At 37.9% G+C, this 16,722-nt stretch overlaps 2 protein-coding genes across 3 annotated transcripts; one reads left to right on the top strand and one right to left on the bottom strand.

Moving 5' to 3' along the window:
• Positions 1-1,630: 1,630 nt before the first annotated feature.
• Positions 1,631-8,040, bottom strand: LOC143471122 (uncharacterized). 2 transcript variants are annotated; one of them, XM_076969493.1, is made up of 18 exons: positions 8,022-8,040; positions 7,689-7,768; positions 7,338-7,451; positions 6,958-7,093; positions 6,729-6,882; positions 6,429-6,603; positions 5,525-5,617; positions 5,255-5,390; positions 4,916-5,077; positions 4,690-4,775; positions 4,384-4,439; positions 4,155-4,244; positions 3,789-3,907; positions 3,427-3,603; positions 3,161-3,282; positions 2,644-2,765; positions 2,284-2,380; positions 1,631-1,991 (listed from the first exon to the last, which is right to left on the bottom strand). In XM_076969493.1, exons 2-18 carry the CDS (start codon positions 7,744-7,746, stop codon positions 1,876-1,878), a joined length of 2,013 nt encoding a protein of 670 aa, XP_076825608.1. In that variant the 5' UTR covers positions 7,747-7,768; positions 8,022-8,040; the 3' UTR covers positions 1,631-1,875. The 2 variants fall into 2 exon arrangements, with proteins under 2 accessions (XP_076825608.1, XP_076825607.1); XM_076969492.1 differs by lacking the exon at positions 8,022-8,040 and adding an exon at positions 7,924-7,981.
• Positions 8,041-10,344: 2,304 nt separating this feature from the next.
• On the top strand, positions 10,345-16,504 carry LOC143470946 (putative neutral ceramidase C). The gene is made up of 17 exons (XM_076969244.1): positions 10,345-10,443; positions 10,589-10,721; positions 10,796-10,911; positions 10,981-11,165; positions 11,425-11,579; positions 11,825-11,939; positions 12,023-12,078; positions 12,216-12,364; positions 12,443-12,524; positions 12,736-12,883; positions 13,117-13,239; positions 13,345-13,526; positions 13,775-13,944; positions 14,239-14,407; positions 14,600-14,793; positions 15,360-15,649; positions 15,906-16,504. Exons 1-17 carry the CDS (start codon positions 10,429-10,431, stop codon positions 16,141-16,143), a joined length of 2,520 nt encoding a protein of 839 aa, XP_076825359.1. The 5' UTR covers positions 10,345-10,428; the 3' UTR covers positions 16,144-16,504.
• The last annotated feature ends 218 nt before the right edge of the window (positions 16,505-16,722 follow it).

Here is a 16,722-nt window from a genome sequence, read left to right as displayed (position 1 = left end):
ATTGAAAACTCAACTTAGACCAAATAGTTTTCAATGACGATCTCCGTTTAAAATTGTCGCATATTGTGACTTAAACACGTGTTTTCAGTTGGCAAAAACAAAAATTTCATCGAAGAATATGAAGATGTATTGCAAATAGTGTACATGATTGATTTTGAAAAGAAACGGTTTAGAATTTAGATCGTTCCAAAAGAAATTGTGTCTACTGGTTGATTCTAGCGGCTAGACTAGACAGACTACCTACTACCTACCCAACAGATTTTCATTCATACAACTGGTGTAAAATTATTTGCTATCGATCATTTTTATGAAATATCAACCTAACTTATAATGGTATTGTATTATGTTGGGTTCTTGCCTAATCTTCATACCAATCCAAATAAGCTTTCAGAAGGGTTGCGTTTCCGATTCAGAAGCGCTCCAAACTTCTCAGTTTAAAGTACATTGTGTTAAATTGACTTTAAACAATTTCATTCTTTCTTTTAATGCTATCTGTTAGCTTTAAAATAGGCTATTGTTTCTGTAATTTGTCTTCAACAATCGCCATGATTGTTTAAAAGTCGAAAAATAAGGTCATAGAATCATTCAAATCTGATTTAATTTCAGAGTAGAGAAAAACTATGCATCAAGGTAAGCTTACAAAACAAGTCCAAAACTTACGCAATAAAATCATATGTTTAAGTCTTACGTCACTTTTATTTCTGGTTTACTTTGTGTTACGTTTGTTCATTACTCGGTCATGTTTGAAAATTTAAAGTTCAGCAACAATAGGTATGAATTTTTTTTAAATTAACGTTCTTAACATCCATGATCCACAAAACTTTCAATTAAAATTCACTGCATTGGGGGATTCCACCAAGCCGAAATGTTAAAAAACTTTTAGATTCATATAGGCTTACAGCTCAATAAAAAATTTGAAATAGTTCTTCACATTTTTCTACATACGACGTCAGCAAAGATCTTTAAAAACATTTTTCTGTCGTATTAACTTCGATAAGCAGGATTGTGTTACTTAAAGTTAGGCATTGGAAAGCCTACGCCTATATACCAGATTTTAGATTCTATTTATCATAAATCGGATTCGATTCCCAGTTGTGCTGCTCTTGTAATAACCTTAACCAAGGTAAGAAACAACGCTTGCTCCGGTTCAGTGGTCGTGGTGAACAGTTTCAAATCCGGGCAATATCTTATTGTAACCGGTAACTAGGGTTGGAGCAGTAAAAAGCTGTTGATTTTCCTTAACCCGAAGATAAAAATTGTGACACCATACCGCATGAAACGCATGCTACAGTTCTATTTTTAAAATTCAATTTGTAGCTTTCACAATAGCCTGCTGAAAAACTCTATAGAGACCACCGAAATGCAGGTACCACATTAGGATGTCTTCGGCGCAAACAAATTGCCTGCGTAAATGCTTCATAAGTTAACAAAGTTTTAGTGTAAAAAGAGCAAATATATGTAGACTAGGTTGGAAAACAGTTCCTACTTCCTTTCATTTAGTTCTAATTTAAAGTTTAATGGTTTTAAACAATGTTGTCATAGATCTGGTTGTTAGAGGTATTGACGTAGCTTAGATTAAACTGGCAAGTGTAAATATTTTAATAATTTTTAGAAAGAAACATACCAAATGTGAAACTGCTGAAACAAATGTTTTATTATTAAATATTTCGTTCCTTGCATGAACAAAGCACTGCAAGGTGATATAGTGTGAAACGGAAATGTCGGGTGATGAAAAACTACAGTAATATAGAGAAAAAGAAAGCAGTTAATTTTTCTTCTGAAACCTGTGAACTTGATGAAAATAAAAACTAATCAAAAAGATGATCAGTTAAAATGTGAGTTATTTACAAAGCTTCAGCCACGAATCTTCACTTTTCAAGAAGCGATAACTTTCCCACCTCCGTGCGACGCAATTTGACTTGCTATCCAGCCCATGTAATGGCTTACGCGAGTGTAAACGCCAGGGTACCGTGCCCGAGCGCAGCCAATACCTGCAGAAAAAAAATCGACTAAGCCATAGCACAAACTGTTTTAACTCCTAAATTTTTACTTCAAGTGTTTGTTTTGTAACCAAATGTTTATAGCTGATAGATAGACTTGTGCATAAAAAATGAAAACGTGAGCCAATCGTAACTTGCACTAAAACAAGCGGGTAACCGGGACTCGAGCGTTGAGGAACCGTGGCCTGGTAGAAGTCGTGCTCAAGACTAATATCTCAGCCCGAGGATAAAGATTATGATACCATAGCAACAAGCTGTCATGGCAACAAGAACAGAGACTGACCAAAGCTGACTACTCCTGTGAGGGCGTATTTCCCGTCTTTGTTTCGGCAAACGTAAGGACCACCGGAATCCCCCGTGCACGCATCCTGGCCTCCTTCCTGTAATATAAGGTAAGATAAGGCCTAAGATAAGGTCTTATAATTGAAATTCAGTCCTGCTGTAGCCTATACACGATCAGGTCTATCCTGTGGTTGTAGAAAAATCATTTACGCTATAAGCCTAGTAAAATAAATTAAAATATGCGAGTCGCGTTGGAAATTTCTGCTAAAAATGTATAAAAAACAAATTTTAGGTTTTTAAATAAGTTAGCAGAAAAGGGTTACAGTTTTGATTTGATTAAAAATATTTCGTTGCATTTTACTTTGCGTCCAGCGCAAAACATGACGTCTTCATCAAATAGTGTTGTCCTTTTATTGTACTTTTGACCGCAGTATGCGTTACGTAAAGTAGGCAGAGTCACCCACTGCAAGTTGCTCGCTGATGCTGAGGATAGAAATACAGAATAAAAAAAGTAGTCTATTTACACTCTACAGCAAGCTAGGCTATGGTCAGCAGACACTGTCAAAGCAAAAAAATATCTTGTAAGAAAACGTCATAGAGATTCGTTTGTTAACGGTTCTACGTGATCAACTTATATTATAAAACTTATTACCATCACTGACTCACTGCGGTACGCAAACAAAATTTCCGTGTCCTTTATGTTTTGTGAATTACTGATAGGAAAGGTAAGTAGAGTAACTGTTGTAACCAACACAGCACAGGTTTCAAAAATTCAGCAAGTAGTGAACACACACAAAACGTAGCAAGGTTAGCACAGCTACTAAATTCAGTTTAACGAAATTATTTAGAAATTTACGCAAAATAAAGCGACATCTTACAACTTTGTCCCAAAGACGTGTTGGTCACACCCCATCCGCTCACTTGGCACAGTTCGCCTTCTTCCTTTAATGGAAACTCTGCGGGGTCCGGGAGGCATGCAGGCTGTACTGCGACGTTCAATCTGAACGCGTATGCAATTAAACTTCAGTTTGAAAGGCAAACACCAGCAGCAAACAACATTAAAAGCGATATTTGGTGATAGAAAGCAAAGCGATTCTTTAAACCCTGAAAACATCTATAATACTTATTCTTTTCAGATACCCACTTTGCACATTTTCCGGCTTTTCGAGCCAATCTAACCAGGGCTATGTCGTTGGTTGGTGAAGGATACATGCTGAACTGCTGATGAAGAATCAGCTCACCAATTTCAAATTCTTGTTCGGTTTCGTCAAACAACTCATTGTTTAAATCTCCAAGCCTGACTGTGAATTCGGAACCGTCTCTGTTAATGTATGGCGTACATATGATCTTGAAACGAAACAATGCGTTTATCTGAAGATTCTAAACTACTTTCATCATATCAGCGATTGGATCGAACCTTAACTGACAACCAGCAAACTCGGCATTAAAAAAATGCGATATTTTGTCGGTATCGTACAACAGAATAGTATAATGCGCAGAACCAACCTGTCCAGAAAGCAGTGAGCTGCTGTTACCACCCAACACTCGTCTATCAAGGTGCCGCCGCAATTGTGAATGACGTTGTTGCCTTTGTATTGTACAGGCACCTTGAATCGAAATGAAACCTGGGCGAAGACGGGTTAAAAGTAAACAATTTAGCTCAATTTGTTTTCTCTTTCTTATGCTGGATGCATGAAAGCAGTCATTGGACAGCTTATTCAGTAATTTTTCTCGACAAGTGATTGTTTTTAGTTTTAGGCGTTTTTAACACGCAGGTTAGCCTTTTCCATAATGGCACTCAGTTTTAGGTGCTTTTTGTAAGCCTAAAGACACAGTAGAACGTTTGATTTTATACGGTATGTATATATATACCTGCCATGGAAACTGCCCCTCTTCGGCTGGCATTCCGTTAACAATTTTTCCTTCATTTTTATTCTGTCCCGCAGCATTCCTCATAAAAGACTGTGAATATAAAAATGCACAATAAACGTTTTGTCAGATACCGTATATTAAATTAGTGGTTTAACGCAAAGCCAAAAGGAGTGGTCTAGACTCTAGAGATAACATTTACCACACAATATATACGTTACTATTTGCATACGTCAAGCACTTCCCCTTGTATCTTTCCACATGTGAACGTGTTCGTAATCTCCGCCTCTAGAACGGTATAGCCGATGGTCAGAGATGGAAGAAAGTGAAAAATAAACGTCCATATAATGACAACAAGTCCACTTTATATCATACAAAAGCCTTTTATATAAGCTTAAAAAGATACGTTTCAGCAAATTTTATCTTTTTGTATTATCTTGTTGCTGAATCTGACACTTTATATGCCTTAACATTACCTTTAACCTTTAACCTTTAACCTTTAACATTTAACCTTTAACCTTTAACCCTTAACATTTACCTTTAACACACAAAATTCTATGTTGCGATTGGCAATTCACTGCGAACCAACGTCTCTTATGCCACATTGCGCATTTGTCGGATTCACTGCGTGCAGAAAAGTTTATAAAAACAAAGCAGAACACGACATTTTTTCCTGTCTTCCTTCAGGATGGGGATGTTACAAAAAATCCAATCGGACAACCTCTACATCGCAAAACAACAAAAGCATCAGCATCATCACTCACAAGTTGCTCCTTCCTCGTCCCCATCTCCTGAAGAGTAAAGGATTTCCTTCGGTGTCGTAAAATCGTTTTCCAGATGATCTACGCTCCATCCCCAACCAGTAGTCAGCCTCTCGTCCCTTGGATTTTACCAGGCGGATCAAAAATGATTGTTCACTCTGGCTTCTGCAAACCAAGAGAGGTGTCATCTTATATGTGAGGACTTGCACTTATTTCTATATTTTTTTTATAGTATCTGTCTTATGCTCGCACTGTGAAATGGAGCACGTTTAAAATATAAAATGCAACCCGGCACAACTCATAAACAGTTCAACATTGCCCACTTGCGGTGCTATTACTTACTTTGGAACGACCAAGTTGGCTCCGAAAATACTGCAAATCCTCTTTACTCTGGCTTGGCTTGCTAAGTACGAGGAAAATACGCGATAGCATTTGTTTTCGAAGAGATACCACCCCCGCACACACTCTGCCAGTTCGTCTGAAAATTTTACAACAAAGAAAACATGAAAAACACTCCAGTATTATTGTTTGGGGCAAATTAGAAATAATTTTATTCTAAAAGTTTCCCAAAACGTATTTAAAAAACATAAGTGAAACCAAACATTGATTTACTTTTCGAGACAAAATAATTAGCCCGACCGCCACCGGCAGATCGCGCCATGATTGAGTCTGAAGTTTCGAGAAAAGCTGGCACGCCAGAGGGCCCTAAAGAGAAGAAAGATATTAAACTGCTGCTCAGTGCTGTGTATATTTTTATAATAAATTAATAACTGATTAATACATTAAATAGCAACTCAAATTTGAATATAGTTTTGTAATAAATGATGTGATTATTACAGTTTAGTAAAATCTTGAAACCTTATAAAAACGTGCAAACGTATACAGAAAGCTGCTGTATACGATTGACAAAGGGTATAGCCTATATGTGATAACGGATTAACTCAGTGGTCTCAACATTTTTTCATATATTTTCCCTCCTTTGCGTTTTGCAGGTCTTTAGGCTACTTGTTACAGAAATTATAACTGAAGCAAAAATATTATTGTATAACATAGCAGAAGCAGAAGCTCTAAAGTTGTTTTCTTGCGTCTAAATCGACTTGAGTAAGTTATTTCTTTGCAAATAACAAATCTTCACCACATAAAACAAAATTGATAAAAATTATTGCAGATATCATGCGACGATTATATACGGAATCCAAATATGACTATAATAATTTTCCACACGGTGATAATTCAATCAGCTGTTTCAGGAAACAAATTATGCATAGTACTGCAAAAACTGTTCACAAAAATCGTAATGCTGCACTACATTATATAAGATATGAATATTTCTCCACTAAAAACTTCCTCACAGGGAGAAACGACCTACGTTGTTGATCAAGAAGCGCTTAATTCATATCCAACAATACATTTACTGGCGCAAAGCCAGATATAATGGGCAATAAATGGTTTACAAAATCACAACTATAATTTTGCCAGCTTTCCATAACCAATTGTCCTATCACGTGTTTCTTACCCATGACGCACGTATTTTCAATCGCAGAAAAGTCTCTCTGGGAGGGGTCAGATTTCTCCCACACCCACCACTTTCTTGCGTCATCAATGGCGTTTCGATCGTCATTATGTGAATTTTCGTTGTAATCGAAATATATTCCGGTCTGGTCGAAATAAACGTATCCCACCTCTGGCAGCTGAAAACAGTGTTTCGAATCAGAGGAAAGTTACCACGGTTCCCGGTAAATAGGGCGTCGACATTAAAATAAAGAACACTTGGTCAGACAACAGATAACAAACCCTATAAACAAAAAACACCAACCGTGTCAATGAAGACGTGATTCTTCATCCGGAAGAGGGCCGGGTCACCTGGGTGGGTTTCAATGTCCCACTGGCACCAATCCTCCTGGCGGTTAGAGATGGTGTTCTCAAACCAGTCGATTCTCAAACCTCCGACTGTATGAGCGCATAGAATCCTTCAAATTGGAAACAGAAATTGTCAAAAACATTTCAAAGTTATTTGGAATCTGATCAGGTGCTTGTTGTTTAACCTGGACTGGTCTTGTGTCAGGATAAAATGCGAATTATTGGCGGGATTAAACAACCACCAGGTCCGGGTACCGTTGGAGGTGAAGATGACTCCTCGACGGTGACTCTCGTCTTCATGATCTTCATCCTCGACTGTGTCTGTGGAGAAAAAATGAAAATCTCTTATAATCACACTTAATTTGTTCCTTGGCAAAACCACCGTCATATAAGATCTTTTTTTCTGAAAGCTTTGTGAGAATTGTGTTAACACGTATAGGCTAAAAGAACTATAATATTTTGACTCGTCATAGGTTTTGTTGCAGAAGCAAACTTTTTTACGCTTTCGTCAGCAACTTAAACTACGCACCCCTGTAACCTTATGGGCTACTGGTGTAAAACTCACTGTGGTCGGTGGAAAGGAAGCGTCCTGAGTGCCAGCCATTGTTTAGCCAAGACGAGGGCATTTCGAATGACATAGTAAGAAACCTGGCGTCAGACGGTTGCATACACTTCAGCCCTGCATAAGAATATTAAGCGAGAATATCGCTTGATTAAAGTAATGGAATACGCAAAGCGAGTACAACAACTTGAATGCTACGGCATGCGCACAGATCAAAAATCCCTTTCACGTATTTTCAGTAGCCTCTGATATGCCTAAATTATAAGTTTTTCCCTTTTTAGTTTATTTGAAGATGATTACTTATGGTTTTAAATATAACATAAACTTATTTTAAAATCATGACTAAATACCCACCATAGGAGAACGCCAGGCTATGAAATGCGATCGCACAAAAAACAATTGCGGCTTTCATTCGTATTGATAAGTATTGGCGTCTGAGTAAATGAACAGTAGGTTAAACTAAAGTTATTTAGTGAATTAACATTACATTAACAAGTTTTAAAATTTCATGAATATAATAACAAATTCACTTTCGAGACAAACTTTCAAAATTGTTTTCCTAAAACGCTTTCAATAATAATCATCTAACCCTGTCTGTAAATGCATTTGCTCATATCACTTCCTTTCAGTTAACATTCCATAACAGTACCGAGCCATTTCGAATTCAAATGGTTTTAAAACGCTCACTTCAATCACTCCGGAAGGCAATAAATGTCAATGCCCACTGGGAAAGGGAGTGAAGGTTTCACTTGTTCATAAATCAGGCAACGCTCATTGCCTTTATGATGCAAGCAAATTTCTTCTCGTCACTTCGCTACATTGAAAGGAGAAAATGCGTTCCTTCTGAGATTTTCAGCGTGACTCATTCTTTGCGTTGGTTAGACTGTGCAGTGTAAGACTTTTACGACCTTTGTAAACAAAATCTGCAAATGAGAAGCATTTTGAGTACATACTACTGTATACATTCTACGATATACTATATATTATATATTCTACTGCTACTATATACTATATATACTACTAACTTATATAGTACTATATATATTCTATAAATATTATTACTACTATATACTATACTACTACTACTACTATATATTCCTATAAATAAATCTTGATGACAATTTCTTTTACAACGAATTGCACCAAACTTATTTGAAGGTTTATAATCCATTAATCGAGAATGTTAAAGCTGGCTATTGACATGACTTTAATAATAGTTTAATTAAACCAGAAAGGTAACTTCTGTTTCCTTGAAACTTTAGAAAAGAAATTTTATTTCAACTTATGACTAACTGAATGTAATTGTTGGGGAGCTGTAATGACGTCATTTGCGGACTCTGCGTCTTATATCATTGACGCGCGATACGCAATAGTTTACAACAACCTCAAAGCTATTTGCTATGGCCTAACCTAAATCGAACTGTACAATCCCAAGTTTGTTTTGCATGTTGTTGATCATTTTTATGTCTGCACCAGTTCGGGGGTGACAGTGAATGTCAAGAAATTCCAAGCACTTCACTTCCGGAATCACGTCTCAGTGTTCTTCCAAAGTATCCTGGGAAGATTGAAGCGAATGGAGCCAGCTCAAGCAAATGGGAATGAAATTGAAGAGTGTAAGAAGCAGAACACAAACTTGTGCGCCTGGCTGGTAATAGAAATGGCCTGCTCTTAGACGGGTGATGGCCATGAGAAGAAAAACTTTCTAAGGATGTAAATTGATGTACCGCTTTTGTTTCAATTCTCCTCGAATGCACGCTCCAGACAAGCAAAAGCAGAAAATCCCAATTTCCAAATTAGGCAAAATCGCTTTGGGCGGGCCCAGAGTGCACAATATACGAAAAAGATGTGACGCCACAATTTTTTTTCATATTATCTTATCATAACAGCTTATATATTGAACGGTAGGTTCACATTATTGCTTTAGTGCTATGTCTGTTACGTAGTTTTTTTCTTTTTCAGTATGAAAAGGTACGAGAACTTATTGCTTTCACGGAACTATTCATGCCTTTTGTCAACTTGTCCCAGTGCTGGTGTATTACTATGCTCTTGTTATATCCCAACTCATGCTTTATTCTCGTTGTATGCTCTGGAAGTAGTGAAAAATAATATCAAAGATTCACGAACACTCACGTACGCTATGGTCAATCGCAGACAAAAAAGCAAGTTTTACCGGTCGCAAATTCTCACGCAATACAACGCGTGCGTGTCATGTGATGAGTAAATAATCAACCAGAACGAACTTTGCTTTTCATGTGTAAGTTGTGAGGTTTGGTCTGCTTTTGCGATGCATTAATTGCTTAGGTAAATAGTGCTTGACACGTAAACTGCCTTTGTTGTAATGACATTTTCAGGAAGCACTTGTTCGTAGAAAATAGGCAAGTGCTACTGTAATCAATTCGAAGGCATGTGCTTGGTCATGTTTTGTAGCTTACCAGCCTACAGCAGTTGTGGCTGGCTTGTTCTAATTAGTGGTAGTCAGACGGACGAAGATAGGCCAGCTTAGTTTATTTAACCTCCACATGTGGTGGTTGCATTGCTTGAAAGCTTCGCTGGTTGTAACGCGGAAGTTTAATTTATGAAATCAACTACTGATACCCCACTAAAGCTGGCTGTTGTGGACTAGCCTACAAATATCGCGCTAAACCTAATTCAATCAGTGGTGGCTGAAGTTTTTAGCAGTGTTTTTCATGATAATAGGAGAGTCAAAATGGAGAGAGTAATAAATGTTCACTCTGTTTACTTGCTGTTAGCAATTGTGCAATTTCCGCAACTTGCCAATGAGCTTAAAGCTTAAGCATTGTAGGGCCAGCTATTTCTTTTCAGTTGTTTGCTTGTTTTTCCGCTTCCAGGCATGAAGCGAGAAAGCGTGAAATTAAGCGACCGACACTTTGCTGCGATCGTGTTGTAGTGAAATACAGGGCTCGAGATGTGATCACTTACATTATTACGTAACATATCACATGACTAAGTGTAACAAGATTTGACATTTCTACATTTCGAACTTCCTACTGTAGGTACTTCCGGTAGGTTAGATTGCTGGGTATCAACTGCGTTTAACAACTCCACCTTCAAATTGTTTTAACTAACCACCAACATGGGGAAGAAAAAGGTAAGATGGTTCTGATTTGTTTACGATTAAGTAAACAGTAATTGGCACATAGCTTCGACAACGAACAATGTTTTGTACAATATAATACAGCGCACGGCATAAACCGTCTTCATGTCATCTGTAAGATTATCTTGTCAATATGCAGGAAGTCGATACATTTGTTTCAACACCGAGTTTGGCTTTTCGATTTGTCTTTGGCTTTCTGTTCCTTGCCATCCTCGCCGGGGCTTGCTTCTTTGTTGGGTACGAGTTTGGTGTCATGGATATATTTTCCAAAGGTAGCAGTGGACCTTAAGCGCACCACATTACACTCGAAATTCATTACACCACTGAAAACTTATATATTTTCAAGGTAAACTTGAAGACAACCTTGTTGACCCCGACACAGTACCGGAACCAACACCCGGAAACTATTTGATTGGCGTTGGAAGAACTGACGTCACTGGTCCAATAGTTCAAGTCAATATGGTAACCGGATTCGTCAATGTAATGTAATCCTGTCAACCAACATGACGTAATTTAAGGCATTTATTACAGATGGGTTACGCCAATCCGAGTCAAATAGCTCAAGGTCTTCATCAGAGACTTTACTCGAGGACTTTTATAGTCAGCGATCTTCAAAATAAGTCGCGAGTCGTTTTCGTCACTGTCGACAACGGTATGGCGTCTCAAATCGTTAAACTAGAGGTGATCAAAAAACTCCAGGCTAAATATGGCAACACGTAAGTAGCCTATATAAGGCCAGGTTGATCGTAGCTTACGAATCATAATTAACCGCGTCAGGAAATTATATTTCAACTCACTCAAATATAATTTAAAACATTACTTTTGATAAACGTTTGTCCAAGACCGCTGATAACGTTTTAAAACGTGGTCGGCGGAAGCTACAGAACGGACCCGTACGGTTTTGCTTTAAGCTACCGATGGCTCTGTCTCATACAGTTCATGATACCTGTTGCATTTTCTTGTAAAACTATCCAGGTACAACGAACGCAACGTGGTCATATCTGGCACTCATAGTCACTCCGGCCCCGCAGGGTATTTCCAAACCCTGCTGATTGAAGTAACATCTCTTGGTGCAGTCAAGGAAACGACTGATACGTTTATAAATGGAATCTTTGACAGTATTGTCAAAGGTACGTTTATGTAATTGCAGTTAAGTCTGTACAACGGCAAATTTCACGTTGCTGAGTCACAATGGCATAGTATATTGGGGAGTCTATAGAATATATTTGAAAGCGCGTTGTGGCTGCAGAGCGCCAACTTGAAGTCGTACAACAAAAATCTTGACGTGGCCGAGTTTTACTTCCGTGTTTTTGAGCGAAATCTCCCCGAAAACTTAGACTTGTAAATGTCGCGTAATTCCAATTCTTCTTTCAAGCTCATTCGAACATGCGCGAGGGAAAACTATTTGTTGGCACCGATGACGTAGTGGAGGGAAATATCAACAGAAGCCCAAGCGCGTACCTGCATGACCCGGAAGGTGAAAGAGAAAAGTAAGTCCCAAACTAGTGACCTGTTTTAATTGTATTGTGTCAGGCCTTATCTTTACAGTATTTTGATTTGTTACTATTTATAGATACAATTTCAACACCGAGCAGGAAATGACAATGCTGAAATTCCAAGCTTCGAACGGTAAACTTAAAAGTAACTGTGAAACTGGAACGAACAACATGAATTATAAACCCGGTTTCTTTCTGACCTACTTCGGATAAACCTACAACTTACAATCTCGTAAAATGTTCTTATGCTGTTTACCATACGCCATGCAGGTCAACCTATAGGGGCATTCACGTGGTTCCCTGTGCACGGAACAAGCATGAACTTTTCCAACCATCTCATCAGCTCCGATAACAGGGGAAGAGCTTCCGCACTTTTTGAAAAAATGATGCGGAAACCCGGCGAAGAACTTTCAGGAAACGTAAGTAGAAACCCGCTTTTGATAAGTAAGATAATGAAAAAAGTAATGACGCCGATGACTTGAATTGTCACATCACAGGAGTCGTTTGTTGCTGCATTTGCGTCAGCAAATCTTGGAGACGTTTCACCTCGTACTAAGGGTCCGATTTGCGTCGACACAGGTTTGGATTTTGTCAATTTTCTATTAATTATGTAATGTTTCCCAGAAAGAAACTTAACGTTGGTCACGATGCATTGTTTACTGTCCAGTATTCTGCGTGTAAAACCACCATCTTTAGATCGATAGCTTACAATAGAACGACCTCGCTTTTTCCTGGTTACATCGTTAAGTGTTTTGGTGTCGGTTTAACCGTGAATTTATCCATTTTCCAGGTAAATCTTGCGACTTTGCCAAATCTACCTGCGGTGTCCCACCGCGAGTGCAGAAATGTAATGGATTTGGTCCTGGAGTCGACATGTTTGACTCCACTGACATCATCGCAAACAGACAGTTCGAAACATCCAAGCTTATATATAACAAGTACGTCACTTGCCATTTGCTGACTGTTTTTAAACGCTTATATGATGTCGGTGGCAGATTAAGCAAATGACAATGAACAAAATAATTTTGGTATAAAAAGCGCACAAATTGAAAATGTTCTGCACACATAAGTAGATATACAGTAGAATTCATTTTAATTGCGTTGGAAGCAATCCACTAATGTTCAACGACAATTTTATACAATTAGCCGCATATAATGCATCACTTTCTAGGACCGGAGTCGAACTGGAGGGTTCAGTAGGCTGGGTACACCAATACGTCGACATGTCGAAAGCAACTGTTAAGCTTGACGACGGTACTACAGTGACTACTTGCAAACCGGGAATGGGTTACAGGTATATTACTTAAGCTTGCCTGATATCTCTGTCAAACTGGTTTGGCCGAAAAGTTAATCTTCAGAAGACTTGGAGTGGTGTGGTGATGAGCTGTGGGTTTTACAGCTTTGCCGCCGGGACCACTGACGGACCAGGGGCTTTTGACTTCACCCAGAGCATGACCGAGGGGACGTTTCTTTGGGACACCGTCCGTGATGAAATTATTGTCAAAGTTGTGTGCTCAACACCGCCACCTACCGAGTACTATGATTGCCATCGACCAAAGCCAGTGCTGCTGCCCACTGGTTGTAAGTTTACGTGGAATTTTCTATTTTAATGTTTAAATCTGATTTAAATTTTGCTAATTTAATACAACTTTTCTACTTTGAGTAGCTCGGTTATATTTCTTTCCTGGATGTAAAATATTCGTAAATGTCCGGTTGCTAACTTTTGTTTTGTATGTTTCTTATTTCGTGATTGGAATATTTTTCTACATACCCGACGTTTATATTTGAACAATTTCTTTTGTTAATTTATCTTGACTGTTTTCTGTTAGACATGGACAAGCCGTACGCCTGGCATCCGCATATAGTCGACGTTCAGATGCTGAAGATTGGCCAACTCATTATCATCGCTGTACCGGGAGAATTCACAACAATGGCAGGAAGAAGAATTAAGGATGCAATTGCGAAGGAAGCGATCAGATTTGGTGTCCACAACCCTAAAGTAAGTCGTATTGTATTGGTGGTTGCAGAATTGTTCCAGACTTATCATTGCTGTTGTTGTTGTAACCGGTGAATTGTATTTTCCATTCATCTGTTTTGATTTTGTTTTGTGCGAGTTAATTTTTATGATGTAAGTTGGTTGACCTTTAAAGACATAAGAAACAGGGAAATCCTACCGTCAAAAAGCCTTGTTATTATTTCTAATAAACTTTTTGTGTCAAGTTTTGTATACCTTATAGTCTTATACCCTGTGCAAGGGCTTGCGTGCAGATGAATAAATCCAAAATTTCTTCAGGTTGTTCTAGCTGGGTTGTCCAATGTTTACACCCACTACATCACCACGCCGGAAGAATATGAAGCCCAGAGATACGAAGGTGCTTCCACTATATTTGGCCCACACACCTTCCAAGCTTATTACCAAACTTACAGCAGCCTGGTCGGTCCACTTGTCACTGCAAAACAAGGTGAATTGTTGAATGTGTTTTAGATTTTACTTACTCTAAAGTAACGAACAAAAACATGCAAAAAAATTTCGGAGTTTTTGGTAATAAAGTAGGTCGATAAAAGTTAGGAAGAATACCAGATGATTAGCAAAAGTTGTTCGTTGCTATGACGTAACTAAACATCCTGACTTCACGTGATTAATCAATTTGCAGACAACGTGTCAAGAGGCCCGGCGCCCGACAATATTTTGAGCGAACAAATTCAGCTTCTTCCCCCTCCGTTTCCGGACAGAGTGCCCGATGGGAAAAATTTTGGCGACGTCATTACTGATGTCAATTCAACATACAAGCCTGGAGAAAAGGCGTCAGTATCTTTTTACGGGGCGAACCCGAGACATAACATGAAGGTAAAAGTGAAACCGACTGGATCAATCTGTAATAAAGCTGTGATAAGAATGTTTGGTTACTTCGATTATGAAGTGATATACCAAGAAAACAACTCTATTTGGAACTGTTTGCTGATATTTATTTTTTTCTGGTATTAGGCTAGATGAAAATATTGCAATACTGCAGCTAGCCTATACGAAAAGGTGTTTTTAGTATTCTCCGGTAAAAATGTAAAGGTATTCAACGAAAACTGACTATTAAAAGATACTTTACTCAGAAGTAGCCTACAGGAGTGCTACAACCGCCAATAAAATCTTACTTTTTACAAGCAAAGTGGCTGCATATAACCCTACACTAGTTTCCTAAGACGTTCTTTAATTAACTAACTTTTAACTAATATTAATATTGATTTATTAATTTATTATTAATTTATTATTATTAATTTAATTATTAATTTATTATTAATTTTATTATTTATTTTATTATTTTATTTTATTATTATTATTTAATTATTAATTTAATTATTATTATTAATTTAATATTAATTTATTATTTATTTAATATTAATTAATATCATTTTAACAAGCTCGAATCAACTTATCTTGCCGTGGAGCAACTCGTCAACAAGACTACTTGGAAGACAGTCTACGTTGATACCGACTGGAGCACAATCTTCCAATGGGACGATGGAGTGAGCGGGAGCAATGCTGTGGAGAGAAACGTCATCACCGCCATTTTTGACATCATACATTCCGTATTTGACATCCATTTTGAGTATGAAAAGGCGATGCAACTCTACGACGAAGGGGAATTTCAACTTACCGAATCCCTCAACGACCTGATCAACGACGGCGTTATCATTAACCGGCGTAGCAGGTAAATATATTTTTATTTCAACAACAGACACAACGTTTTGTGGATGAATAGAATACACTAGATCACCTGTGCTTTATAGTGTTTGCTTACTAGAATATCTACTCTCGTGTACTCGTGTCTTGAAAGATCCCGGGTGTCATAACATTAAAGACTTCCCCATCACTTGGATGACGAGGATGCTATACCACGATCTTTCCTCTAATCTTGGAGAATTGTTTTTCGCCATTAATTTTTTTTGTTTTCAATCAATTTCAAGGGCGATCCAGGACCTGACCAGACTGGGCGTGCTTCGTTTCAACGCAGACAAGACAAATACGCTTTCACTCAAAGAGCTTCCTACTGTCGAAAGTCACGTGACTATCGATTGGTGGGTTCCAGATGATCAGCCAAGCGGAACGTACCGCATCACCTATTACGGAGACCACAAAGATCAAGCAGGAACCGTGACCAGCTTTGTCGGTCATTCAAGTCAATTTCAAGTCCAAGCCGCCTAATTAAAATGGATTTAATTTGATAATAATTAATCATTTAACGACGACTTGACCTCAAATGTTTATGCTGTTATTTGTAGATTTCGCTAATTTTCCCCCTTTTCGCTGCTTAGGGAAAATTTGCTTTTAGAGTATAATTCCTTCCCCATGTTTATTATTAACTGATCGCATGAATTGGATTTCTTTTTAACAAGGCAATAATTTAAATTTTCCTATATCAAATTTCTGTCTATACAAAACCTATATTACACTATTGAGTATATTTCTTTTAATTTTGTTGTCAAACTATCAACGTTACTGTGAAAGCGAGTGCGGTAAATAAAACTTTGATTTATTATGCAAATAAATTCCTCTATGCATATCGCAGGAACACCTCAAGTAAGACATAGGCTACTACCTTGTGACACAACCATCTGTTGCAACTCAGTAGTGGCGGAGCGGCCTACCTTACTTTACCTACTGTTGAAAAGTTTCTACTAAAGTTTTACATGAAAAACGTTATGAAATTTAGAAAGTGTTATAAGTTAAATTAACTGTGATACAGAATATCTATAGCATCTGACTGTCAATACAGCGTTATAG

This window comes from Clavelina lepadiformis, chromosome 9 (assembly GCF_947623445.1).
Source record: "Clavelina lepadiformis chromosome 9, kaClaLepa1.1, whole genome shotgun sequence".
Taxonomy (NCBI): Eukaryota; Metazoa; Chordata; class Ascidiacea; order Aplousobranchia; family Clavelinidae; genus Clavelina; species Clavelina lepadiformis.
This window is presented reverse-complemented; position numbering and strand designations above follow the sequence as displayed.